Genomic DNA, 26,634 nt, shown 5'->3' on the forward strand with positions numbered 1-26,634 from the left:
CTAGCCCAAGGAATCTGCCCTGATGACCTCAAAATGGCCTCAATCTCACCGCTCTTAAAGAAACCTAACCTTGACCCGAAGGAACCCAACAACTTCCGCCCCATAGCTAACCTCCCATTCATCGCCAAGATCATGGAAAAACTAGTGAACTCTCAACTCTCAGATTTCATCGAAGACAACAATCTTCTCTTCACCCCACAACACGGCTTCAGAAAAAATCGAGGCACAGAATCCCTCCTCTCCTCGTTGACAGATTATATCTTAATGGGCCTTGACAAAGGAAACTCATTCCTATTGATCTTGTTAGACCTCTCAGCAGCGTTCGACACGGTCAACCACGCCATCCTCCTAAACCAACTCTCGTCTATAGGAATCAGCGGCACCGTCCTATCCTGGTTCAAAACCTTTCTCAATAACAGAGGTTACAAAGTTAAAATCCAAAACAAGGAATCCTCTAGATTTGACTCTGTCATAGGAGTCCCTCAAGGTTCTTCATTATCTCCGACCCTATTTAACATCTATCTTCTTCCTCTCTGCCAACTTCTCACCAACCTCAATCTAAAGTACTTCCTTTATGCAGACGATATCCAAATCATCATCCCCATCAAAGATACATATTCTGAAACTCTTGACTACTGGGAATCATGCCACCTGAAAATCAAACAACTACTAAACAACCTACACCTCATCTTAAACTCTTCTAAGACAGAAATCCTTCTCATTTCTCCGGAAACCAACATCTCCACTACTCTTCCCACCAACCTACCTACCACACAAGTTCGAGACTTAGGAGTGATAATAGACAACCGGCTAAACTTCAAGGCCCATATCAACAAAACAACCAAAGACTGCTTCTATAAACTCCAGGTTCTGAAGAGGATAAGACCTCTTTTCCATGCCCAAGACTTCAGAACGATCATCCAAGCAGTCATTTTTGCAAAATTAGACTACTGCAATTCCCTATTGCTAGGTCTGCCCTCTTCCTACTCCAAACCACTACAGATGGTTCAAAATTCAGCAGCTCGATTACTAACAGGCGCAAGAAAGAGAGACCACATATCCCCCATTCTGAAAGAGTTACATTGGCTACCCGTCCACTTCCGTATCATGTACAAAGCCATTTGTGTCATCTTCAAAACTATTCATCAACGCATCTCCCTCGATCTACAAATCCCCCTCCAAGTATACAACTCGACAAGACCTACCAGAAATGTCTACCGAGGCGCCCTCAAAGTTCCTCCTGCGAAAATGACCAAACACATCACTCTAAGAGATCGTGCCACCTCCACTGCTGGCCCTTCTCTGTGGAATTCCATTCCCACAGATCTCAGACTGGAACCTTGCCTCTTAACTTTCAGGAAAGGACTTAAGACTTGGTTATTCAAGCAAGCTTTCCCAGACACAATCTAATATCACGTCATAGATACAAACCAAGGACTTCAAATATTCAGCCATTAATCATGCCATTTTTACATAGCATTTAATTTATTTGTATACCGTTCAACCGTTTATTCTTTCCTATCTCTTCCTTCTTATCCAAGTTCTGCTACCCTTGTTATTTGTAACTGCTCCTTCGATCACCACAGTTCTAGTTGATGTATTTAATGCACTCCCGTTTCATGTAAACCAGCAAGATATGTGCTCATGATTGCCGGTATATAAAAACCTTAAATAAATAAAAAAAAATAAAAATCTGTTGTCAGAGGAGTTTCATTGGCCTTTACCATTGCAGGGTACTTCCAGATTCAGTATCTCATGGTAGGCTGTGTCGGCCCAGTTTGGAGAAAGGGATGGGCCTAAAGGTTCTGGAGTGGGTTATAGGGATCACAGATGCCAACCTCAAAGGTTGAGAGGTGATCTGTGAAGAACAGCTGTCACAAGGACTGTGGTCACCAGTGGAAGCAAGCTGGCCAAAAGTCTCTGGGGGTCCAGCGGGCGTCCGGGAGCGATCTCCTGCCGCGAATCGTTTTCCGTACGGATAATGGCGCCGGCCATACGTGTATGGCCGGCGCCATTTTCCGTATGGAAAATGGCGCCGGCAGGAGATCGACTGCAGGAGGTCGTTCAGCGAGGGTTCCGGACCTCCGCCGGACCTCCTGCAGTCGATCTCCTGCCGGCGCCATTTTCCATACGGAAAATGGCGCCGGCCATACACGTATGGCCGGCGCCATTATCCGTACGGAAAACGATTCACGGCAGGAGATCGCTCCCGGACGCCCGCTGGACCCCCAGAGACTTTTGGCCAGCTTGGGGAGGCCTCCTGACCCCCACAAGACTTGCCAAAAGTCCAGCGGGGGTCCGGAAGCGACCTCCTGCGGTCGAATCGTGTTGGTCTATGGCCACCGCCATTTTGCGGCGGCCATTTTGCAAAATGGCGCCGGCTGAAGACAACACGCTTCAACAGCAGGAGCCCGTTTCGGACCGTCGCTGGACCCCAGGATACTTTAAGGCATTTGGGGGGGTTCGGGAGGGGGGGAATTTAATTTAAAGGGTCGGGGGTGGGTTTTAGGGGGATTTAGTGTGCCGGTTTTCGGCCCGTTTCGGACCCCAGGGTACTTTAAGGCATTTGGGGGGGGGGGGTTTTAATTTAAAGGGTCGGGGGTGGGTTTTAGGGGGATTTAGTGTGCCGGTTTTCCTGCCCTCCCCCTTCCCCCGATTTAGCTATGGACCGCCGCTGGACCCCAGGGTAATTTAAGGCATTTGGGGGGGGGGGTTCGGGAGGGTGGGGGATTTAATTTAAAGGGTTGGGGGTGGGTTTTAGGGGGTTTTAGTGTGCCGGTTTTCCTGCCCTCCCCCTTCCCCCGATTTACGATTTTTTGACGATAAATCGGGGGAATTGGTATTGTATCGTGGCCCTAATGATTTTTGACGATTTAAAATATATCGGACGATATTTTAAATCGTCAAAAAACGATTCACATCCCTAATACAATTGCTCTCACTGATTCAAAACCTAGAGAATTTGATGTGGATGGAATTGAATTAGCTGAAGAACATCTCAGCATTTGCTTACTTCTACCAGATGTATTAAAAATGGAGCTGAAATCTTGTAATTTATTGTTTATAACAGTTTATGTGAAATCTGCCCCAATGTTGGAACTGGATTTTGAATTTTGTTGACAATGCCCATGTCAGTTGCTTTGGCAGAATGCAGCTTTTCTAAACTTAAGCTTGTAAAAAACTATTTCAAATCTGGCATGAGCCAAGACTATTTACAGGACATATTTATGTATTATTTGATTTTATTGTCTATTATTTATTTATTTATTTTTAGATTTTTATATACCGGTGTTCCTATATGAAATAAAGATCACATCGGTTTACATTGAAACAGAACATGAAAATTGCCAAAAGGCATTACATAGAACAAGGTTATGAAACTTGGAACAGTGTACATAAGTTCAAAATTTAACAATAACGTTGTAACATTGATGACCAAAAGATAAAGGAGAAAAAAAAAAAAAAAAGACTTAAACAATTAAGTTGACAGGTCTTATTGAGCATAAAAATTATAACGTATAAGTGAGAAAGTCTCAAGTGTCCTGCAGCAAGAGATTAGATACCGAAGTAGGTAGTGGTATGGAAAATGGGGGTTTGTGAAGAAGATATGTTCTTGCTGGTTGGAGGGGAAAAAATGATGATCATGGTCCTGGAAAAGCTTGGCTAAAGAGCCAGATTTTAAGTTTTTTTTTGAATGAAGAGTGGCAGAACTCAAGCCGAATGTCTGGTGGGAGCGCATTCCATTGAATGGGGCCTGCTGTAGATATGGCACGTTTATGATGCGAGGATTTTGTTGAAGGTACATAGAGTGTGCCTTTATATGCTCCTCTGATGGGTCTAGAGGAGGAGTGAGGGCGTAGTTGGTTACATAATTGAAGAGGAGAGATATTGTGAATGGATTTATGAATTACGGTGAGTACTTTATATAGGATCCTTTGCTTTATAGGCAGCCAGTGGAGGAGCTTGAGAATGGGGGTGATGTGATCTCTTTTATTTGTATTGGTAAGGATTCTGGCTGCAGAGTTCTGTAGCATTTGGAGCAATTTTATAGCATTTTATAGCAATTCAGTGGGAAGGAGGTCAGAAACTAACTATAACAAAGAGGTAGATGAATTTGTTTCTAACCGAGTTCATCAAATTAACAGCTAGATTAATCAAAAAGTGTTACTAATGCATTGATAACAAAAAGAGGTGTGTTTTGGGAAATTTTTGAATGACTGCACCATGCAGTAACTTACTGCTTTGCATCAGTATTACCACATGGTGTGGTAAACTTAGTGCACCAATCCCTATTTTTGCATCCTATGCTGAGAGAGAGCGAGAGACTGAGACTATCTATAAGGCCCTCATAATAGTTAAGTATTTATATCTCTATAGGAGGGCCATCTACTAGGTCGAGGTGAGGTGTTAGTGGTGGTTTAGGGTTTAGCGGCCAATTTTGCATGTAGAGTGAATTGTTCAAAGACTAAGGGGTAGATTTTAAATACTTGCGCGATCGCGTACTTTTGTTCGCGCACCAGGCGCGAACAAAAGTACGCTGGATTTTATAAGATATGCGCGTAGCCGCGCGTATCTTATAAAATCCGGGGTCGGCGTGTGCAAAGGGGTGCACATTTCTGCAACCTGCGTGCGCCGAGCCCAGCGTGCGCTGCCTGTTCCCTCCGAGGCCGCTCCGATTTTGGAGCGGCCTCGGAGGGAACTTTCCTTCGCCCTCCCCCCACCTTCCCCTCCCTTCCCCTACCTAACCCAGCCCCCGGCCCTATCTAAATCCCCCCCCTACATTTGTCGGCAAAGTTACGCCTGCTGAAAGCAGGCGTAACTTTGTGCACGTCACCGGCAGCCCCGCTCCGTCCTCCGGTCCCGGGGGCTGGTCCAGAGGCCTCGACCATGCCCCCGGGCCAGCACCACGCCCCCGGGCCCGCCCCCAAAATGCCACGGTCCGCCCCCGAAACGCCGCGTCATTTCGGGATCGCCCCTGGACACGCCCCCTCCCGCCCCTTTTCGAAAGCCCCAGGACTTATGCGTGTCCAGGGGCTTTACGCACGCCGGCGGCCTATGCAAAATAGGCGCGCCGGCGCGCAAGGGCCCTGCGCAAGTAAATCCGGAAGGATTTACGCGCGCGGGCCTTTTAAAATCCGCCCCTTAGAGCACAGTACACCTTGGTGAAGATTTGATGTCATTGGAGTTAGGAAAGCCTCAAAAAGATGCAATTTCTGCTATGTTCTTTCACCTTAACTTCAGAGTCAACTTACCTCATCGAAATGATGTCCAAGCTCTTACAAAAGAAGTAATAGTCCCTTACAATTCTAAATAAAATCATGACAAATCTTCTGAAAGGTTCCCTGCAACTAAATTAGCCTAATACTAATAAAAGTGAATTTTAAAAGCCTGGCATGCACATCAATTAAGGGATGCATGAAGAAATCAGGCTTACGCGCGCCAATCATATTTTAAAAAGCACCCAGATTCACGTGTAAAACCTGCTGAGTCAGGTATGCGCGTAGTTTAGGCAAGGAATGCATTTTGAGGCCTGGCCAAGAGATGTGCATATAAATACTTCCCTACTCCATAACTTTACTTCTGCTATGAATGGCGTGTAAGTTAGAAAATAAAAGGATCAACTCATTTCTGAGGGGTTTAAAGGTTCTGGGGTAACTGGGAAGAGTGTAGGTTATCAAACCAGTGGGGTTTAGAGACCCTAGCTGCTAACTGATGGGCAGATTTTAAAAGGGCCACACATGCGCCCATAAATGCGCATATCTCGCCTTGCGCAAAAATCGCGCTATTTCATAAAGTATGCACGTAGATTTTAAAATAATCTTCATGCATTTATGCCCCTGATTTATCTTACTAAATTTAAACTAGATACAATTTAACTGGTTAGAGGAGCAGAATATTAAAGCTTGTGGTGTGTCCATGTAACTCAAAAGTTACCTTGATAAACTCCTTTGAATATTGACCTCTGGATTGGTACAACAATTTGTATGTGCCCATGTCTTTCCCGTCTCTCATTTTCCATCCTTTCCTACCCTTTCCTGTAACTGCTCCCCTCTCTCTATTCCTTCTCCTCCTTCTATATCATTCTGTTGCCATCTCCTGTGTCTCTTGTATTCTCTCTCCTTCCCATCTCATTCCTTCTTTTTCGGGCATCATTCTCTCTCCTCTAACCCCTCCCTCCTTGTTTACCATTGCTTCCTGATTTATTGCTCAATTTGTTTTCATTTCTTCTGATTCTATCTAAGGTTTATGTCTTCCCACATGGAGATTATATTCTTTCTTGATCTGCTTTTTACTTAAAGAGCTGCACATATTGGAGGTAATTTTCAAAAGGAATTAAATCTGTGAAAGTACCATATATTGTAGCAATTTTCAAAAGCCCATTTATGTACATAAAATCCATTTACTTGCATAAAGGCTTTAGAAAATTCAGTGAAATTTCAAAGGAGTTGTGTGCGTAAAAGTAGCAATTTTCAAAAGGTCATGTAAATGCTTAAAAAACAGTTTTACACACATTGATCCTTTTCAAAATTACCTCCATTTTGTATACAATTCCAAATTTCACATTGTTCTGATTCCTTTGGATGATTTCCTTTGTTGAACTCTTCTCTCAGCATACATTTATGCTGAAAATCATTAAGTGTAACAGGTTTCTTTTTGTTTAAAGAGACCATGAAGTGGTACAATTGTTCTCTCTTTTCCATGGGACAAGAATATGTGATTCATATTCTTATGACTTATGCTAATTATCTTTCTGTGGTTAGTTCTTGAGTAAAATCCTATGTTTTTCTTTAGACACAAAATTAATAATTTCTTCCTGAGTACCTACCAACGATTTTGGCTTGAAAAAGTACCTGAAAATCCATACAGTCTTATTCTGGTGCTAACGGTAATGTAACTTGTGGCTAGTCCCTTTTTTCATGCACACAAGTATCCCTTTCCTATCCTTGATTAATGTTGTTATAAAAACATCCTTTTGTACAAATTGGTTTTCAAAAGGATTTACACGTATAAAAGTAGCATATATTATAGCAATTTTCAAAAGTCCATTACATGCGTAAAGTCCATTAATGCAAGTAAAACCTTTTGAAAATGCAGTGAAATTTCAAATGAGTTAATGCACATTAAAGTAGCAATTTTTAAAGGTCCATTTACACACATAAAGTCTATTTATGTGTGTAAAATACTGTTTTATGCACATAAATCCTTTTGAAAATTACCACCTTTGTGTAATGGGATTCTGATTGGTCAGTATATAGCACCCACATATCTGTACCCATCTCTCTGATCTGAGGTTGGCAGTTGTTCATCTCAAGGCAGAGTTGGCAAAAATTCAAGAAACTTCCCCCATAATTAGTCCTCTAATTTTACCTCTACTGCCTTAGAGGATCCCAAGAACAAGAAGAAGATGGCTTTCAGTGGTTTCAGATTGGACAAAATCAATGAGCCAAGAAGACATTTCCCAAACTATGTAATTGCACAATTCCTTCACGATATTAGCAATGAGATAGTGACCCATAGTAGCACCTCTTATGGAGGCAGACAAATGTCCTCCCTTCTTCCTCAGAAAATTAGAGAAGGATCTTAGGCAGCTGTTAAGATGAGTGACTTTCTCTGAATTGTTACCTGTGTATGACAAGGGAGGAGATGGAATATGCCACAAAGAACTTCATTACATAGAGGAACAACTGGTAAAAGGCTCCACCTGGAGAGATAAGACTAAAATAGGAAAGATGAAATAAATCAACATTGTGGACTTCCCCATAATGGTTTCTTGGACTTGTTCTAAATTCTGTGTCAAATTCAAATCAGTCCCTACAGATTGCGCTCTCAAAGTCACCTCCTGTACTGAACCTCTCTGAGAGGCAGATATATAGTACACTCCTGATATAGAAGGGATAGCCTCTATAGAAACCTTTAGTACTTCCTCACATAATTTTGAATAAGTCCATAGCTGAAACATTAGAAACTTTGAAACTTACAATGGCTGTATGAAATATGCCATCTATGGCTCCAAATCCAAATGGAAAAGACTTTCTATTATCTACCAGAATAAACAGATGCCATTTGAGACTTCTAACAACTAGAGGGAACACATCACAAACTGATATTCTGTTCCAGCTTCCAGTCACCAGCTAATCACACACTGATAGATATCCTACCCCATTCTCTGGTCATTAGAAGGAATGTTTCACCCACTAATAATCTATTCTAGCCTCCAGTCACTAGAGAGAGCTTGCAGAATCCATAACAATAGGTTTTTAAATGAATGTCTTCTCCCACTTTACTATAGTCTCTTTTCGTTTTTCACTGACCAATCAGAGACTCAGAATTGCACAAACTAGATCTCCTTACTAATCATTAACCACTGAGCTATCTTGCATACTACTGGTTTTACTCCTCTTGGTTTCCCTTTCACCCTCCCTCCCAGGCACCGTGCTATTAATCTCTTCCTCCATGGTTATCAGAAATTTTGGATAGAGACAGAGGAATATTCATTTGAGGAAAGACTAGTTCAAGATTTGGCTGTAAGTACTTTTTAACTGGAGCTTTTCTCTTAGTGCAGATATGTACAGATGTACAGCAGTGATCCTCAGCCAGGGGCGGTTTGAAAGCCACAGTGGATCCTAGACAGCAGTCATAAAGTTATAAATTTGGAACCTAAAATGAAATGGATAAAAATGTAATGTTTAAACTTTTATACTTGCTCAGTGGCTTATAATAAAGGCTGAGTATCACTAATTTACTGTGGGGTCCATATTCAAAAGCATTTAGCTGGCTAACTCAGAACTTAACTATATGTAAACACCACTGTGAACAGCGATCCTCCCAATTATTAAACTGATCAAGAACAAAATGTTGCTCTGTCGCTGTAGAAAGTTTTTTTATTATTAGTTTCATGTGTCCATTTTAGAAAAAAAAAATTTCAGTGTTGAGATTTCAATTTCAACCCCTACACTCCAAAGTAGGTATGAATAATTTGTCAATAAGACTTGATACTTTTAACAAATTTTATCTGAAAAAATATTTTTTAGGAAGAGCAGAAGGTTTCATATAGAGTGTAGGTGTCCCCGCACCAGTATCATATTGGTTATAATCATTAACCTCCTGCCACCTCCATAAATGTGATTTTTCAAAATAAATTTTTTTAAAAAGAAATATTTTCTCTGTATAGTCCCAAACTTTCTCTGGCGTCTGCTCTCTAGGCAGAGACAAATGAAACTATTGACGATGGAATTTATACTAATATTTGAGCGGGTACCTTCAGGTTTCTTTGGTGTTGGCTTTCTTAAATGATAAAAATGAATCCCGACACGTCTTGAGACATCTGTTCTGAGACATGGAACAGCAAAAAGCAGAGTAATCAACTATTCAGCGAGGTAAACGATTTCAGTAGTTGGAGATTTCTAGGGTGATATTCCCCTGAAGAAAGACTCAGGTCTGAAACACGGTAGGGATGTGCAGGGAAAAAGGTTTCGTTGCGTTTCATGCGGAAGTATGGAGAACTCCATAAGTTGTCGATATTAAATACGTTACTACGGCGAGTTAAATTATTGACCCAGCTAAAATTAACTACAACCCCCCACCCTCCTGACCCCCCCCAAGACTTACCAAAACTCCCTGGTGGTCCAGCAGTGGGGTCCGGGAACTCACTCTCACCCTCGGTACTAGTTTCATCATGGCGCCGATAGCCTTTGTCATAGGGGCTACTGGTGCCATTGGTCAGCCCCTGTCACATGGTCATTGGTGCCATCTTGTGCTCCTACCATGTGACAGGGGCTGACCAATGGCACTGGTAGCCTCTGTGACATAGTATGGGCAAAGGCTATCGGCACCATTTTGAGTCCTGGCATCGGACGGCAGGTCGCTCCGGGACCCCCGTTGGACCCACAGGGAAAATTGGCCAGCTTGGGGGGGCCTCCTGACCCCCACAAGACTTGCCAAAAGTCCAGCGGGGGTCAGGAAGCGACCTCCTTGCACGCCGGCCGTCTGATACCAATACTCAAAATGGCCGCCGATCGCCTTTGCCCTCACTATGACGGCGATCGGCGCCATTTTGAGACTCAAAATCGCCGTCCGATGCCAATACTCAAAATGGCACCGATTGCCTTTGCCCTCACTATGACGGCGATCGGCGCCATTTTGAGTATTGGTATCGGGCGGCGATTTTGAGTCTCAAAATGGCGCCGATCGCCGTCATACAGGGTGATCCAGTACCGAGCGGTAGGAAGAGCTGCGTTAGTGCCTACGGCACCCGCGGTTACCGCCCGCACAGTGCAGCTCACCTACCGCTCGATCCTGAAGCCTAATTATATGTAAATGTAAGCCGCGTCCGAAAAGCCTTAGGCCCGCGCAACCAGGATACTGGATAGAGCGCCTATACAGGATCCTGGGTGCGCGGGCCTAAGGCTTCACGCCACGCTGGTATCTGTCATTTCAAATGTCATTTGAAATGACAGATACCAGGAAGCAACGGCGGCGACAGCGCAGAAGCAATGGCGAAACGACTTGTCAGTGTCCCCCCTCCTCTCGGAGCAGGGCGCGAAAAGCCGCCTTGCTCTGGGAGGAGGGGGGACACTGACAGCGACGAAGCTTTCCCCCAGCCCGGACACCGGCGAAGTCAGAAGACAGCGGCGGAGAAACGGCGAAGCGACTTTTCAGTGTCCCCCCTCCTCTCGGAGCAGGGCGCGGAAAGCCGCCTTGCTCCGAGAGGAGGGGGGACACTGACAACGGCGAAGACAGCGGCGAAGCGACTTTTCAGTGTCCCCCCTCCTCTCGGAGCAGGGCGCGAAAAGCCGCCTTGCTCCGGGAGGAGGGGGGACACTGACAGCGACGAAGCTTTCCCCCAGCCCGGACACCGGCGAAGTCAGAAGACAGCGGCGGAGAAACGGCGAAGCGACTTTTCAGTGTCCCCCCTCCTCTCGGAGCAGGGCGCGGAAAGCCGCCTTGCTCCGAGAGGAGGGGGGACACTGACAACGGCGAAGACAGCGGCGAAGCGACTTTTCAGTGTCCCCCCTCCTCTCGGAGCAGGGCGCGAAAAGCCGCCTTGCTCCGGGAGGAGGGGGGACACTGACAGCGACGAAGCTTTCCCCCAGCCCGGACACCGGCGAAGCCAGAAGACAGCAGCGGAGAAACGGCGAAGCGACTTTTCAGTGTGTCCCCTCCTCTCGGAGCAGGGCGCGGAAAGCCGCCTTGCTCCGAGAGGAGGGGGGACACTGACAGCGGCGAAGCAACTTACTTTTCTGAAGCCATCATCAGGATCGTAGCTCCTCCCGATGAAGACAAAGATGGCCGCCTGTACGGGGAAAGCGTGCAATTGGCCGCTGAAGACGTGACATCACGACATCACGTCTTCAGCGGCCAATTGCACGCTTTCCCCGTGCAGGCAGCCATCTTTGTCTTCATCGGGAGGAGCTACGATCCTGATGATGGCTTCAGAAAAGTAAGTTGCTTCGCCGCTGTCAGTGTCCCCCCTCCTCTCGGAGCAAGGCGGCTTTCCGCGCCCTGCTCCGAGAGGAGGGGGGACACTGAAAAGTCGCTTCGCCGCTGTCTTCGCCGTTGTCAGTGTCCCCCCTCCTCTCGGGGCAAGGCGGCTTTTCGCGCCCTGCTCCGAGAGGAGGGGGGACACTGAAAAGTCGCTTCGCCGCTGTCTTCGCCGTTGCTTCGCCGCTGTCAGTGTCCCCCCTCCTCCCGGAGCAAGGCGGCTTTTCCGCCCTGCTCCGAGAGGAGGGGGGACACTGAAAAGTCGTTTCGCCGTTGCTTCTGCGCTGTCTTCGCCGTTGCTTCACCGTTGCTAGTGTCCCCCCTCCTCCCGGAGCAAGGCGGCTTTTCGCGCCCTGCTCCGAGAGGAGGGGGGACACTGAAAAGTCGCTTTGCCATTGCAGTCTCCATGGCAGCCCCAGTCCGGACATCGGAGGGGGGCTGCAACGTTTTTTTTCGCTTTTTTTTTTTTTTTTTGGCTTTGGGAGCAGGGGAGAGGCCTGGGGCTGCCACGGAGACCGGCACCCATGATCGCGGCGGGGGCAGGTGAGCGGGAGCTGGGGGAAAGCTTTCCACCTACCCTTACCCATGCCTCTACCGCCTGGGTCAGGGTAGGCGGTAAGTTTGCAGGTTAAACGCGCGACAAAACGGCAGGGAAAGGTAGCGTTAGTCGGGGCACGGGTTACAGGATGCTAGGTGAATAGCTAATTCGCTCGTTTGCATGCAATATCGCGCTAATTCGCTCGTTTGCATGCAATATGCATGCCGCGGGCGGAAGGGGTTGCCCAGGGAATTTAGGCCGCGGTAGGAGTAGGTTAAAGGGGATTCGGGATCGCAGGAAGGGCTAACGCGGCCGAAAACGAAGTTAAAAACGGCTTAGGAGCAGGGTAAACGCGGCCGCACTTTACAGGATAGGCCTGATAGTGAGGGCAAAGGCGATCGGCGTTTTAGAGGTGGAAAACGGATGCACACCTTTAAAACACGGACGTGTCGGGATTCATTTTTATCATTTAAGAAAGCCAACACCAAAGAAACCTGAAGGTACCCGCTCAAATATTAGTATAAATTCCATCATCAATGGTTTCACTTGTCTCCACCTAGAGAGCAGTGTTGATTACAACACGGACGCAGGAGAAAGTTTGGGACTATACAGAGAAAATATTTCTTTTAAAAAAATTTATTTTGAAAAATCACATATATGGAGGTGGCAGGAGGTTAATGATTATAACCAATACGATACTGGTGCGGGGACACCTACACTCTATGGGGTAGATTTTAAAAAAATGCGCGTTCGTGTACTTTTGTTGGCGCACCAGTCGCAAACAAAAGTCGCAAACAAAAGTATGCTGGATTTTAGTAGATACGCGCAGCCTGCCTCCGATCCCTCCGAGGCCGCTCCGAAATCGGAGCGGCCTCGGAGGGAACTCTCTTTCGCCCTCCCCTCACCTTCCCCTCCCTTCCTCTACCTAACCCACCCCCTCGGCCCTATCTAAACCCCCCCCCTACCTTTGTCCACGGATTTACACCTCCCGGAGGGAGAAGTAAATCCACGCGCGCCAGTGGGCCGCTGGTGCATCGAGACATGACCCAGGGGCGGTTCCGGAGGGCGCGGCCATGCCCCCGGACCGCCCTGGGCCAAAACCACACCCCCGGGCCCGCCCCCGAAACGCCGTATCCCGCCCCCAAAACGCCGTGTCGATCGGCCCCGCCCCCGACACGCCCCCGAGAAAAAAAACCCCGGGACTTACGCGAGTCCCGGGGCTCTGCGCGCGCCGGCAGGCCTATGGAAAATAGGCGCGCCGGCGCGCAAGGCCCTGCTCACGTAAATCCGGGCGGATTTACGCGAGCAGGGCTTTTAAAATCCGCCCCTATATGAAACCGTCTGCTCTTCCTAAAAAATATTTTTTCAGATAAAATTTGTTAAAAGTATCAAGTCTTATTGAAAAATTATTCATACCTACTTTGGAGTGTAGGTGTTGAAACTGAAATGTCAACATTGAAAATTTTTTTTCTAAAATGGACACATGAAACTAATAATAAAAAACTGTTTCTACGGCGACAGAGCAACATTTTGTTCTTGATCAGTTTAACTCAGAACTTAGCCAGCTAAATTAATATTTGGGCACTTATCTGGCTAAATTCTAGTTGGCTAATAAGATAACAGGCTAGAATTTAGCCAGCTAAGTTAGGGGCAATGTAGGGGTGTAACTGGGAGGAGTTGAGTTAGCTGGATAAGTTAGCCGGCTAACCCTGATATTCAGAGTTAGCTGGGTGACTTATCCGGCTAAGTCTGGTCAGGCCAAAGAGCTGTCCTAAAGTTATTCGGCTATAGGTAAACAGTTAACTTTAAGATAGCCGGCAATATTCAATACTGCAGTTTCACTATTGAAAATGCCTCCAAAGTTAGCTGGAAAAGTTTATCCGGCTAACTTTGCTGGCTGGCCTGTGTCTGAAATTGTTCCTCTGTATGTTTAGTATAATGATATTTATAATCTGTACATGTAACCCAATTATGAACTTTTATTTACCCTGCCTGTCAATGACACTGTTCCCTTATAGTTATCCCATAATGCTGTTTCCACTTTAACATTTTGAATTATGATTTCTAACATTTTAATCTTCCCATTATATTTTTATATGTTTTTCTTTCCATTGTATCATTTGCTATGTAAAATAAAGTTGGAAAAACACTTTTAGGGTTCCTACTTTGAAAAGCTCAACTGTGAATATATTGAATTATTTTATAGAAATAAATATAGAAATATAGTCTGGAGTTTTTGTTGTTAAAAAATAACTTGGATTAAAAGTTAGTCCTGTGGGGGCAATCTCTAGTAACTTCTCCCTAGCAGTTCTCTCAGCCTCTACCAAGTCCTGTCTGGTACCTGAACTCCTAGAGAACTCTTTGAAAACACCTTACTGGAGAAGGTGCTCAGAAACAGGATATTAACCAACAATTACATTGCTAGTAACTTTATTTCAGGATTTTAGGTCCACAGGACCACTGCATATTCACAGGCAGCATTTCAACTTAGGTACCAGACTACTGGTTGGCAATGTTAAAATTCTAAAACTGCTTAAACCTAGAGTTTGAATCTTGCCTGAACTATAAGAGAGCACAATCCAATAATATAATTCTTTGCTTACCAAGACCTCAGATCATATGTAACATAGCACTGATACTTAATCTGTGATTGTTCATAGCTTAAACATACCTTGGAACTCTCTGGTCTGACTTGGAATCTTTGGGTTCAGAAACCTTTCTCTGGGTATTTGAGAGAGTTCCCAGCTTCATGTGCCCAAGCTGTCCCTATAGAAACACAATAGTGGCACCAGAAGAAAACTGCAAGCAGCATGTTTGCCACTTCTTATGGCCTGTTGGTCCTCAACATGAGTGCACAGGACTAATGGAAGGAGGAACAATCAGCAGTGCAGAAGAGAAGAACTTTCTTCCTTTCCCTGCTGGCTGCTCATTGTATAATGCCGTACAGCCAAGATTTCACGCTAATATCAGATCAAAATGCAATACTTCAAAAATGCCACTTATGCCAGTATGGCCTTAAAAGCAATTGCTAAGATATTTTCAGCAAGGATTGTCTTATGACAGTGACAGTTGGTAGATGCCTACAGTTTTGCAGCAGACCTACTAACCCCTGAAGAAGAAAACGAGAGTTTTGAAACATTTCAACGTCAGGAAGGCCAGAAATGAGAGGAAAATTTGGCCTGATTTTTTACATTTGTCTGCATTTAGCACTAAGGCCAGCAATTATTTCATTGCTTAGTTGTCTCTACAAGTCTGTATGAACAAAAGGAAATTTTTTGAGAGTCATGTTTTTGTTGCAAGTAAAATATATGAAGATAAGGTCAAGCAACTTAAATCAAGAGGGATCACTGAGTTGCTTGACCTCTTCTTCATATATTTTACTTGCAACAAAAACATGACTCTCAATACATATGACTAATTTGTGAAGTGAGATCAATAATTATACCACTGTCGGCACAATCCTCTAAGACACAAGACACTGAAATATATGGTGCAGTCTCAGTGCCGTTATAGCAGGTCTTTTAAATTATCAGAAGTGGCATTTTTTTAATATTGCATGTTGATCTAATAATAGAAATCTTGGTTGACCAGTGATATAACTTTTTTCATTCTCTGGATTTGTTTAATTTGCATTGTACAATGTCAGCATGGTCCCACAATATTTACCATTAGCTGGAGGAGAGAAAGAGAACATAAGGCAGAATGGAGAGACAATTAGTAAAGGGAAAGAAAGCTTGATTAAAGGAGGAAGAGAGAAGGATAATGGGAAAGGCAGGAGAGAGCGAAACTGGAAGGAGAGCTAAGGCCACCCACAAAAAATCTGAACCTTGAAGAAGAGCTTGGTGCACTAGGTGCAACCTAGCCAGACCTGCAGAATACTCTGAGTATTGCCACCTACACTTTGAGCAGGAGTTTGATGCTTTAGGCATGGTGGCTGCCTTTTATTTTTTTAATTCATCTTAGGTCAATAAAATATTGGGGCGATTTTCAAAATTGTGTGAACAGGTACAACCCCAGAGTACTTTTACCTGCAGATTTTGCACCAGTTCTCAAAGAGAAAGTGTGAGCATTTATTCCCTTTTTGAAAACTGCCCAAGGAAAAAGTACCCACAGATTAGTCCCTATTTATTTTGCAGGTACCCTTTCCCGATCAAAACTTAGCACGTTGTTGCATCCCTGGCCTAGTCTGACCCCGGGAACACCTTTACAAAATGCAGGCAAAAGTAGGCACGTTGAGGAAAATCATGCCTCCCGTTACGCACATACAGGGGGACAATTTTCCTAAAGCCATTTTATTAAAGGGCCTTATGGAAACTGCTCACTTTGTATGCAGGTAAAGGTAGATGTGTTGTTCCATAATGCACCTAATTTTACCAGTATTTCCATGTAGGTGTTTCTGGGCGCAGTTAGGATGTGAAGGCAGTAACATGCATAGTTTTAGTTGGAACAAGTATCAGCAAAATAAATAGGTGCTAATCTGTGGGTCCCTTTTCCTTGGGCAATTTTTTTTAAAGGAAAAATATGTTCATACTTTCCCTTTAATAATTAGTACAAATCAGCAGGTAAAAGTACCTGTGAACTTAGCAACTGCCTGCATCATTTTAAAAATTACCCCCATAGGTTTTATCATTAATCTATAATGAGAACAACTTTTAGACCTGTGGGGAGTTTCCCATAAAAATTCAGCTGGCTGGCCAGTGCCACATGATTTTCTTACTCTGCCTAAAATGCCAGTGCAAAATATATGAAGTAAACTACAAATAGCAATTTCATTTTACATTTACAGAAAAGAGTAGAAGATAGGTGCTACATAAATATGCATTTGTGTCATGCAATCAAGACCATTTAAATCTCTACTTGGGGAAACAGACCCTTCATGTTCCAGGAACACACCTTTAATTTATCCATAGGAAGGAACATTCTCAAAGGTATTTCTGCAGGTAAAATGGTGCTTTACCTGTAGAAATGGCCTGTTAGAAAATTGGCCACTCGATATGTAGATAAACGTGCATGTGCACAGAATGTTCTGTTTTCTCAGAAATGTTCCCGTACTGAGCGGAGGCATTCCTGTGCTTGGTTTGCATTTATGTGCATACTTTTTTTTTATTTCCAAAAGATATTGTATGTGTAGAAATTTTTCTGAAAAATGTCTACACACAAATTTGTATAGGAGTAACAGTGCATGAGTAGTTTTGGTGGGATAATTTTCAAAGCAAACTCACTCGTGTCAGTTTGCGTTGAAAATTGATGTAACTTATGTGTGCATTTGCAGTCTATGTTATGCAGACTTAAAAAAAAAACCTGCCCCCTCACTACTCTGAACAAAAAGTGTAGATGAAAAGATGCATGCACAGAAAATGCAAATATATCTATACCATGAGTTAATATTATAATCAGCAATAAGATCATTCATATCCAAATTGCTTAGTGAAAATAACTTTACAGCTTATTCAAAAAGAGGACCTACTCAAGTCAGAAACCTCCTTCCTTTTAAAGGTCAAGGCAGTCAAACCTGTCCCACTTCGTGAAAGAAGGCAGGGTTTTTATTCCAAGCATTTCCTAGTCTACTGGATAGTCTGTTTTTGGGAGGTTGTTTACTGCAAGTGTGCAGGAGAGATTTGCATGCATTGCCTCCACCACATGTGGGTCTTTCTCGTGTATGTTTATTGTGACTGTCCTGAGAATCAGACCATGAAATCAACTTGAACTTTTCGCTTTGTAAACTTCTGTTCAAGGCCCTTAGGTCTAGAATGGGTCTGAATCTTTCAATCTCTTAGGGCCCTATTCCTCAAGTTAGTTCCAGAGTAATAGAGAACCAGTTTGAGAAACACTGCCCTAAGAGACAGAAACACTGCCCTAAGAGACAGAAAGATTCAGACCCATTCCCTGTATGGAATGGGTCTGAATCAGACGGTGGGACATAACCCACCGTCTGAACCAGACGGTGGGTTATGTCCCCCGTCCAGCAGATGCAACCTAGGCATAACCATAGACAAAGAGCTATCATACAAAATCCACATAACAAACAAAATCAAAGAAGGACACCACAAACTACTCACACTCAGACTGCTGAAACCTTTCCTTACAAAGGAGGATTTCAGAACAGTCCTACAACTACTCATTTTTTTACAACCTAAACTACTGCAACGCCTTACTCCTTGGCCTACCTATTTCTACCATCTGACCACTACAAATACTACAGAACACAGCTGCAAGAATTCTTACAGGAACAAAGAAACACGAGCATATCACACCAATCCTCATCTCCCTACACTGGCTCCCAATAAAATACAGAATAGAATATAAAGTCCTAACAATCTTCTACAAAATAATCACAGGGCAGCAAAACTACTGGTTGAGCAAATACATCGAACCCCCATGCTCCAAAAAAGAACCTACGATCAATGAACAAAGGCCTCCTCAAAATCCCTCAAGTAAGATCCACTCATATGAACACAACTAGTGAAAGAGCTATATCCATCGCCAGCCCCACCCTATGGAACTCATTACCAATCGAAATAAGAATGCAACCTAACATCAAAACCTTTAAAAAAGATTTGAAAACCTGGCTTTTCACCAAAGCATATGCAAATGACATCATCCATCAACACAACCAGACTCCCATGCAACCAACCTCCAAGAAAATCCGCAACCTCAATGCAACACAATAACATCTAAGACAACACTAGAACACCAAGATAAGTACAGTGATCTTTACAAATTTCTATACAAGTGAGTCGGGTTGATTGGCAAGGAGAGAAAATGTCGCCGAGGAGAGTATTGACACATCTCTTTCTCAATTAAGTAACACACAAGTCAAAGACTAAGAATTATAATTAAATCATAAAGAAATTTTAAAAAAGTTTTTGAGAGGTACTATATTTTGTATTTTGAAATTAAAAACGGTACACACTATCACAATTGTTATAACCACAATATGGTTATCATATTCACGAGTGCTACCAGGCACCAGAACACATTATACTAATTTAATTCCCCATTCAGTTGTTTTTTCTTCTTACAGGAAGCAATAATCCACCAGTTATATATCATTTAGAAGGACAAGAAGTAGAAACTTAAATAAGAGAGAGATATAGGAGTAATCATTTCAGATGATGTGAAGATAGCCAGTCAATGTAACAAAGCAATGGGCAATATTAGCAATATGCTTGGTTGCATAAATAGTAATATTATCATTAGAAAAAAAAGCAGTAAAAATGTCTTTGTATACTATATTCACCAGTGAGACCTCACCTTGAATACTCTGTATATTCAAGAAGCCATACCTTTGTACGGACATTGATAGGATGGAAGCAGTTCAGAGAAGAGTTACTAAAATGATTCAGGGTCTATAAAACAAACCCTATAAAAAAATGTGTCACCTAAAATGTACTCACTCGTGAAAAAAAAATAGACAGGGTGCATATGATAGAGACATGCTTACCAAATTCTTGCCAAGCTTTAAGGAATTGTGGAAAGTTGAAATTTTTCATAGAAAAGGAAATTCAAGAGCTAAGGGTCATGCTATGAAGTTGGAAAGAGGGAGGTTCTGAGGAAACATAAGAAAATATATTTTAATTGAATGGGTGATAGGTTCCTGAAATAACTTATCAGTAAAGGTGGTAGAAACTAATAAGTGACAGAAATAATGGATACCTGGAAGAGTGGTAGGAATAAAGTTGGTAGATAGCCGAACAATTCACCGTTTAGTCCCTCAAGAGCAGAGGCAAGAAGGTGATAAGGAGAAAACAAGGGGCAGATAAAGGAAGGAGACTTAGTGACCCTGCAGGCTGTAGGGTAGTTGGGTTGAAAATAGCAAGCTAGAACTCTCCAGAAATCAACTGGATCAATGTTAGCAGGTTAGTGGTAGCCTTCTCCAACAAGGTAAGAAGGGGAAAAGGATGTACAACCTTGTAGCATTGGAGACCATGGGGTAACCAGGTTCTAACCAGCAGGCTACAACTGCCCAGCAGTCAATCAGATCAATACATGGCTTTTTAAACAAGCATTTTACAAAGAGACGGGAGAATAGAAATTATTCAGGAATAGGCAGATAAGCACCGACACACAGTACTTAGGACGGTACAGTAGAGTAGTCCATGAACTACACATCACAATAAGCATATTGATAACACCATGTATGATAAATTTACCCGTGAAAATACCTTCGGTACACTCGGTCATGACCCACTCCTCTAAAAATTATTTTGTCTAATGATATATTGTAACCGAACCTTTGACGGCACCTGTTAGAATGTACTATAGTACACTTTTACCTACATTAAATATGTGCCTACATGTAAACCATTGCGATGGTATATAACTTAGCGACGGTATAAAAAAGATTTTAAATAAAATAAATAAATAAATACTGCCAGGTACCACTCATATACAAACCTCAGTTTTCTATCATAAGGTATCCACATAAACTGGGGCAGATTTTATAAATCTGCGCACACGCGTACTTTTGTTTGCGCACCAGGCGCGAACAAGAGTATGCGGGATTTCAATAGATACACACATAGCCGCGCGTATCCATTAAAATCTGGGGTCGGCGCGCGCAAGGCTGCTCAAAATCGGCAGCCTGCGCACGCCGAGCTGCGCAGCCTGCCTCCGTTCCCTCTGAGGCCGCTCCGAAATCGGAGCGGCCTTGAAGGGAACTTTCCTTCGCCCTCCTCCCACCTTCCTCTCCCTTCCCCTCCCTAACCGACCCCCCCAGCCCTATCTAAACCTCCCCCCTACCTCTATCACGAAAGTTACGCCTGCTCGAAGCAGGCGTAACTTTGCGCACGCCGGGCCGGCTGCCGTGTTCCATGTTCCGGTCCAGAGGCTGGTCCAGGGGCCGCTGTCGCACCCCCGGAACGCCCCCGGGCCGGAACCACACCCCTGGACACGACTCCGAAACGCCGCGTCACTCTCGACACGCCCCCAAAACGCCGCGTCACCCCCGGCACACCCCTGACACGCCCCCCGACACACCCCGACACACCCCTCCATGCAAGCCCCGGGACTCACGCGCGTCCCGGGGCTTGCGCGCACCGCCGAGCCTATGCAAAATAGGCTCGGCGCACGCAGGGGTGGTTTGGGGTAGGTTTTCGGGGGTACGCGCGTATCTTACGCACGTACCCCTTTGAAAATCTACCCCAATGTGTTTAAATATCAGATTGCTATGTGGTTAAATGTACTATATGAGAGTAATTTACCTATTTCAAAATGATGTTGTAAGTTCTGCATGTTATTGGTATGCTGGTTACATGCATGCTTTTTCAAAATGTAAGTTATACATGTAGGTTTATAATTCTCTCAAAATGTTCCCTAGGATGTTTCTTTTATGTGGCCAAACATATGAATATTATTATCTTACATGTTTTTAGGAGGCTGAAAATCCACTTAGGTAGCTAGTCTATACATGCAATTCCTTATATAGCTAGATCCTGATTAAGCTTTTGAAAATGTACCCCATATGCAATAACTGAGCTTAACATCGCCAGCCAGGAATAAGACCTGACTGATCTCCTGCTTGGATATGCTTTTGAAAGGTTACCAAATGCTATGTCATTTCAATCTATGATTATTTGCTCAGAAACCCAAGAAGACAGAAGAAGAAGAGGAGTCTGTTAAAAAGCCAGACCCACTCCATCAAATTATTCTACATTTTAGTCGCAGTGCTCTCACAGAGAGGAGGTAAAGTGATACTGTCTACTCTGAATATATTCAATGTGCAGATATGGTTGTATGCAGGAGATATATTGCTGTGTGTATAGCAGAAAATGTACTCCGTGAGGGTCATTTCCAGTGGCCTGCTGACAAGTCTGCTTTGAAAATGTGCAGGTGTGTGTGGAATCCAGCCCACTTTATGTGCCCACATTTAAACCTACTCGTTAATAGGTGTGAATGTGTGCATGTAGATTTACACACATACTTTCAGAAATCAAAAGCATACTCATAAATGGTTTCCCCACCTCCCCTCCCCTCCCCGGAATGCCTCTTTCTTGTACATATAAACATGTATGTGAAATCTGCAAATACTTTTACACACATAACCCCCTGACAATTTGCAAAGGCCTATTTGCATGCATAAAATCAGGTTTTAGGCACATAAATCCTTTTGAATATTCATCCTGTATGTGCCCTTGACCTCAGAAGACACTGTATCTATTTAAGGGATAATTTTCAAATTACATTGGTGCAAAGTCCAGGTGTACATTTTACCTGTGATCTTTGCACCAGTTTTCACAGGGAAAGCACATGGACTTTCATTTTGAAAACTGCTCTTTTTCTGAGGGCAATTTTGATACTGACCACAGTGCTGGCAGACTCCTTTGAGGATGCAGATAGTGTGCACAGAACATTGTGTATACTTTTCACCTGCAAGGGGAAGTGTTCTGGAATAGGGAGAGAGAGAGAGAGAGAGAGAGACTCTTTATAAGGCCTTCATTGAAGTCAACTATTTATACTACTATAGGAGGGCTAGCTAGTAACTCTAGGGGGGGTCATTTTCTAAGCATTTTTCCCCTAGACACAGAATGGGAGAAAACCTTTAGTAAATGAACCCCTAGGTGAGGTTTTGGTGGTGGTGTAGGGTTTTGGGGCCAGTTTTACATGCAGCGTGAGACGTACGAACAGCACAATACAACTCCGTGAATATTTGAGGTGTGAGAAATGTCAGACAGATGAGATTATGTCAGTGTTCTCTCACCCTAACTTGCTAGTATCCTGGTAGAGAGTCCATCAAGCATCAAACATAAAACATACATGCTCCATGTGTTGAAATTTGTATTCCCCAAAGGTGGAGCGCCATGCAATATTTAAATTAGGGGTCGCACTAGGAAGGAGGCGCTAGGGTCACTTGAGCGACCTTAGCGCCTCCTTGCTAGTGCAACCCGCTGCGAATGCCTGTCTGCCAGTAATGAAAACGGCCATTTTCATTACTGGCAGATGGCCAGTTATGAAAACTGATGAAACTCGGCGGCCGTTTTCATTACTGGCAGACAGGCAGGTTATGAAAACTGACGGCGAGTTTACGGGTGTCGGTCTTCATATCTCAGCGGTCTGCCGAGTTATTTTTTTTTTTACTTTAAAAAAGAAGTACAGAAAAGCAGTTTTCTGTACTGCTCCAGGCAGGCTTTAATATCTGAGCGATAAATGTGGTCTGAGATGCATATTTATCTTTTTGCATTGGGAGTGAATGAGTAATAGGCTCATTCACATGCATTTGCATGTGATGAGCGCTATCTCATTCACTCCGCGTTAGACGCGTGATAAATAGGCGCTAATCCCATTATTGCTCACAGCAATGCTGCTGAATAATATACCCAGATAAGTATTAAAGTTAGCTTGGATTATTCAGCTAATTTTAGACCTCCTATGGGGCACTTCTTACTTATCCAGTTATTTTAACCAGATATGCCTGAATAGCGCTACTTATCTGGCTAATAGGCCAATACAGTAAGAATCGTGGGACAGCGGGCACTCCATGTTGAGTGCCCGCTCTCCCAGTGCCTGTCCAGCCATCTCTCGTGGATGCATGATTCTTTATTTAAATGAGGGGTCACGCTAATAAGGAGGTGCTAGGGACAATAGCCAGGTTCTTGTGGCCTGGTTTTGGCTTCTGTTGGAAACAGGATGCTGCGCTTGATGGACCCTTGGTCTGACCCAGCATGGCAATTTCTTATGTTCTTATGTTCTTATGTCCCTAGTGCCTCCTTATTAGCGTAGAGGTGACTGTCAGTGGGTTCCGACAACTGATGCTCAATTTTACCGGCATCAGTTTCCGAACCCGCTGACAGCCACTGTTTAGGAAAACAGATGCCAGTAAAATTCAGCATCCGTTTTTCTAACCTGCTGACCGGTGAGCAGATTCTTTTTTATATTTATTTATTTTTTAATTTTGAGTTCCTCCAACTTAATATAGCGATATTAAGTTGGAGGGTGTACAGAAAAGCAATATTTTCTGCTTTTCCATACACTTTTCTGGGTTGCTCAGAACTTAACGCCTGCCTTTACTTCCAGTATCCCGGGTGACTAACTAATAGCCTCATCAACATGCATTTGCATTTCATGAGCACTATTCGTTTTCGGGGGGGGGGGGGGGGGGGCAGGGGTTGGCCATGCACTTTCGATGCGCTAAACCCCTTATCTGGCTAAGTTGTATAGCCGGATATTCAGAAGCTGCCACTTAACCAGATAAGTCCGACTTATCTGGCTAAATAGTGTTTGATTAGGACTCCAACATATTTTAGCAGCATTTTGGATGTGTGCAGATGAGGAGAAAGAGAGGTATCAAAGATTGTGGGCTGAGGGTACTGAAAGAATATCAGTGTTACCAACAGAGTTAGGAAAGGGGAAAAGGAGGATGCAAGTTTGGGAGGAAAGATACAAATTTCTGTCTTTGCTATGTTAAATTTAAGATGGCAGAGGGGCTTAGAGGTGGTAATGTCAGGCAAGAAGATTCTTGCTGACATTGTTGGTGCAGAGAAGTAGAGTTGGGAGAGAAAAGAGCCCAGGACAGAGCCCTGAGGCACACTGACTTATAATGAGATAGTGGGCCTGACACAAACCTCTGGGTACTTGCTTCCGCTGTGAACTACCACTCATTAGTCATACCATTGATTGTGCATCTCAAATTTGTACCATTCACTGGACATTAATTCCCATATGTGAGTTACCAATTCTTATTGGAAAACATGGTGGTCTACATTGCCTTCCACTGGATACTATTTAATTGGTGCATGCAGACCTACTCTCCAGGCCCAAAATAATCACTGTTGTGAATACAGTCCTCTTGCAGCTGATGGCAGTGCAACATAGACAGGCAGTGTGGGATTTAAAGTTTCCCTTTTCTGCCCCAAGGCAAACAGCAGTTCAAAACAAGCAAAGTTCAAAGTTTGAACTTCTATGAGATGATATTCAGTTCTTCCAGCTCTTGTTTCCTCCTCTAAAGAATACCACACCCTTTAGCATACAAGTGTGTTGGAGTTCCCACCCATCCAATTCTTTAGGAATTCCACCCCAGAGCTTCCAATTACATGATTGCCCCTTAGAATGCAGAGAATTGTAGTTCTTGTATCATATATGCCTCAGGGGGTTTCCTGCTTCATTGTAATTAAAGTAATAGGGGTACCTGACCTTTTAAAAATCATTTATTTACTGACCTTTGATTTTTCATTTTTTACCATGGTCTTGAAGTGGATTACAACAGAATTAACAGTCAATATTAGTAGAATTAGCTATACATTTAGTATCAGCTTCACAGTTGGCATCTTAGCAGTTGGCCTACTAATGTGAATCCAGGATTGGTAACTGGTGGACCTTATTCTAGTTTAAGCTGTTAGGTTGGTGGACAGAAAGGTTTCTGCCAGGAAGGCCTGGCTAAAAAGCCATACTTTAGCTGTTTTCCTGAAGGTGAGGTAACTGGGCTCAAGATGCAGGGTTAGTGGAAGCATGTTTCAGATTTTGGGTGCATAACAGCTGAAGCTCTGAAGTCTGGTTCAGAATAGTCTGGCAAAAACCAGAGGTGGGGTAGAAAGAAGGGGCAGTTGGAAGACCCTTCTCCTTGTCGGAGTGTAAGAGAAAAGAAGTTGCAGGAGGTATTCTGGGGCGTTTGTTCACGCATTAGAAGATGAAGCAAAGTGTTTTGAACTGTATCTTGCATTCAGCTGGAAGCCAGTGTAGTTGGTGTAGCATAGGTTTTATGTGGTCTGCTGCTTTAGTTCCTACCAGAATTCTCATGGCTGAACTCTGTATGAGCTGGCTGAATGGGATGTATATACCATTACAGGGCTTTTTAGTAAACTGGCCTTTTAGTATGCACATTTGGCTGCGTATAAAAGATGCTATGATTTGTGTGTTCCTTTATATAAGCTTAAACTATAGTTGGCTTGAATTTCCAAGTTTAGAAATAAAAACTTAAATGAAGCAAAAGAGTCAAATGTGTAATGCTGCTTTCTTTAGTTAAAGATATTGCTTTACCAATAAAGGAAACCTGAGATCCGGTAGAGCTCCTGTTTAACTTTTCAAATGTTTTCTTTTTTCCTCAGCCAATTGGAAAATGATCCCTTGTACACAGCATATTCGGCAATGATGGCAAAGGTATGTGAGCACTAAAGCAGGATTAAGGTAATGTAGAGGTATTTTGGGGTGGAAGCTGGAAGGAAGACTATGGTATCTGAGGATTCCCTTACAGAGATTATGTACTGCATACTTCAAACTTTCCATAACACAGTAGATACCTCTAAACTGCACAACAGATAGAGTTTGAAACATAGAGAAATGTTAGAAAAAGTCCATATGGCCCATCCAGTCTGCCCATCCATCTATCTAATTTAGCATTATAATTCTCAACACTTTCTTAGAGATCCCTTATAATTATCCCATTCTTTATTGAATTCAGATACTGCTTTTGTCTCCACCATTTCCACTGGGAGGCTGTTCCACACTTCCACCACTATCTCTCTAAAGAAATATTTCTTAAGATTACTCCTGAGGCTACCCGTTTCAAAATCAACTCATGAACCTGCATTCTAGAGTCTCCTTTCCATTGAAAAAGGCTCACCTCCTGTGCATAGAAACCTTTGAGATATTTGAATGACTCTATCATATCTCCCCTATCTCAC

The 26,634-nt window shown here is 43.5% G+C and overlaps 1 protein-coding gene across 1 annotated transcript in view; it reads left to right on the forward strand.

Annotated features, from left to right (window-relative positions):
* Window positions 1-26,634, forward strand: part of RYR3 (ryanodine receptor 3) — a 1,291,138-nt gene that overhangs the window by 923,416 nt on the left and 341,088 nt on the right. Inside the window, 3 exon segments of the mRNA XM_029600192.1 lie at window positions 8,429-8,525; window positions 21,603-21,703; window positions 26,059-26,110. Of these exon segments, the coding sequence (XP_029456052.1) occupies window positions 8,429-8,525; window positions 21,603-21,703; window positions 26,059-26,110 (250 nt within the window).

The sequence above is a fragment of the Rhinatrema bivittatum genome, chromosome 4, assembly GCF_901001135.1.
Source record: "Rhinatrema bivittatum chromosome 4, aRhiBiv1.1, whole genome shotgun sequence".
Taxonomy (NCBI): domain Eukaryota; kingdom Metazoa; phylum Chordata; class Amphibia; order Gymnophiona; family Rhinatrematidae; genus Rhinatrema; species Rhinatrema bivittatum.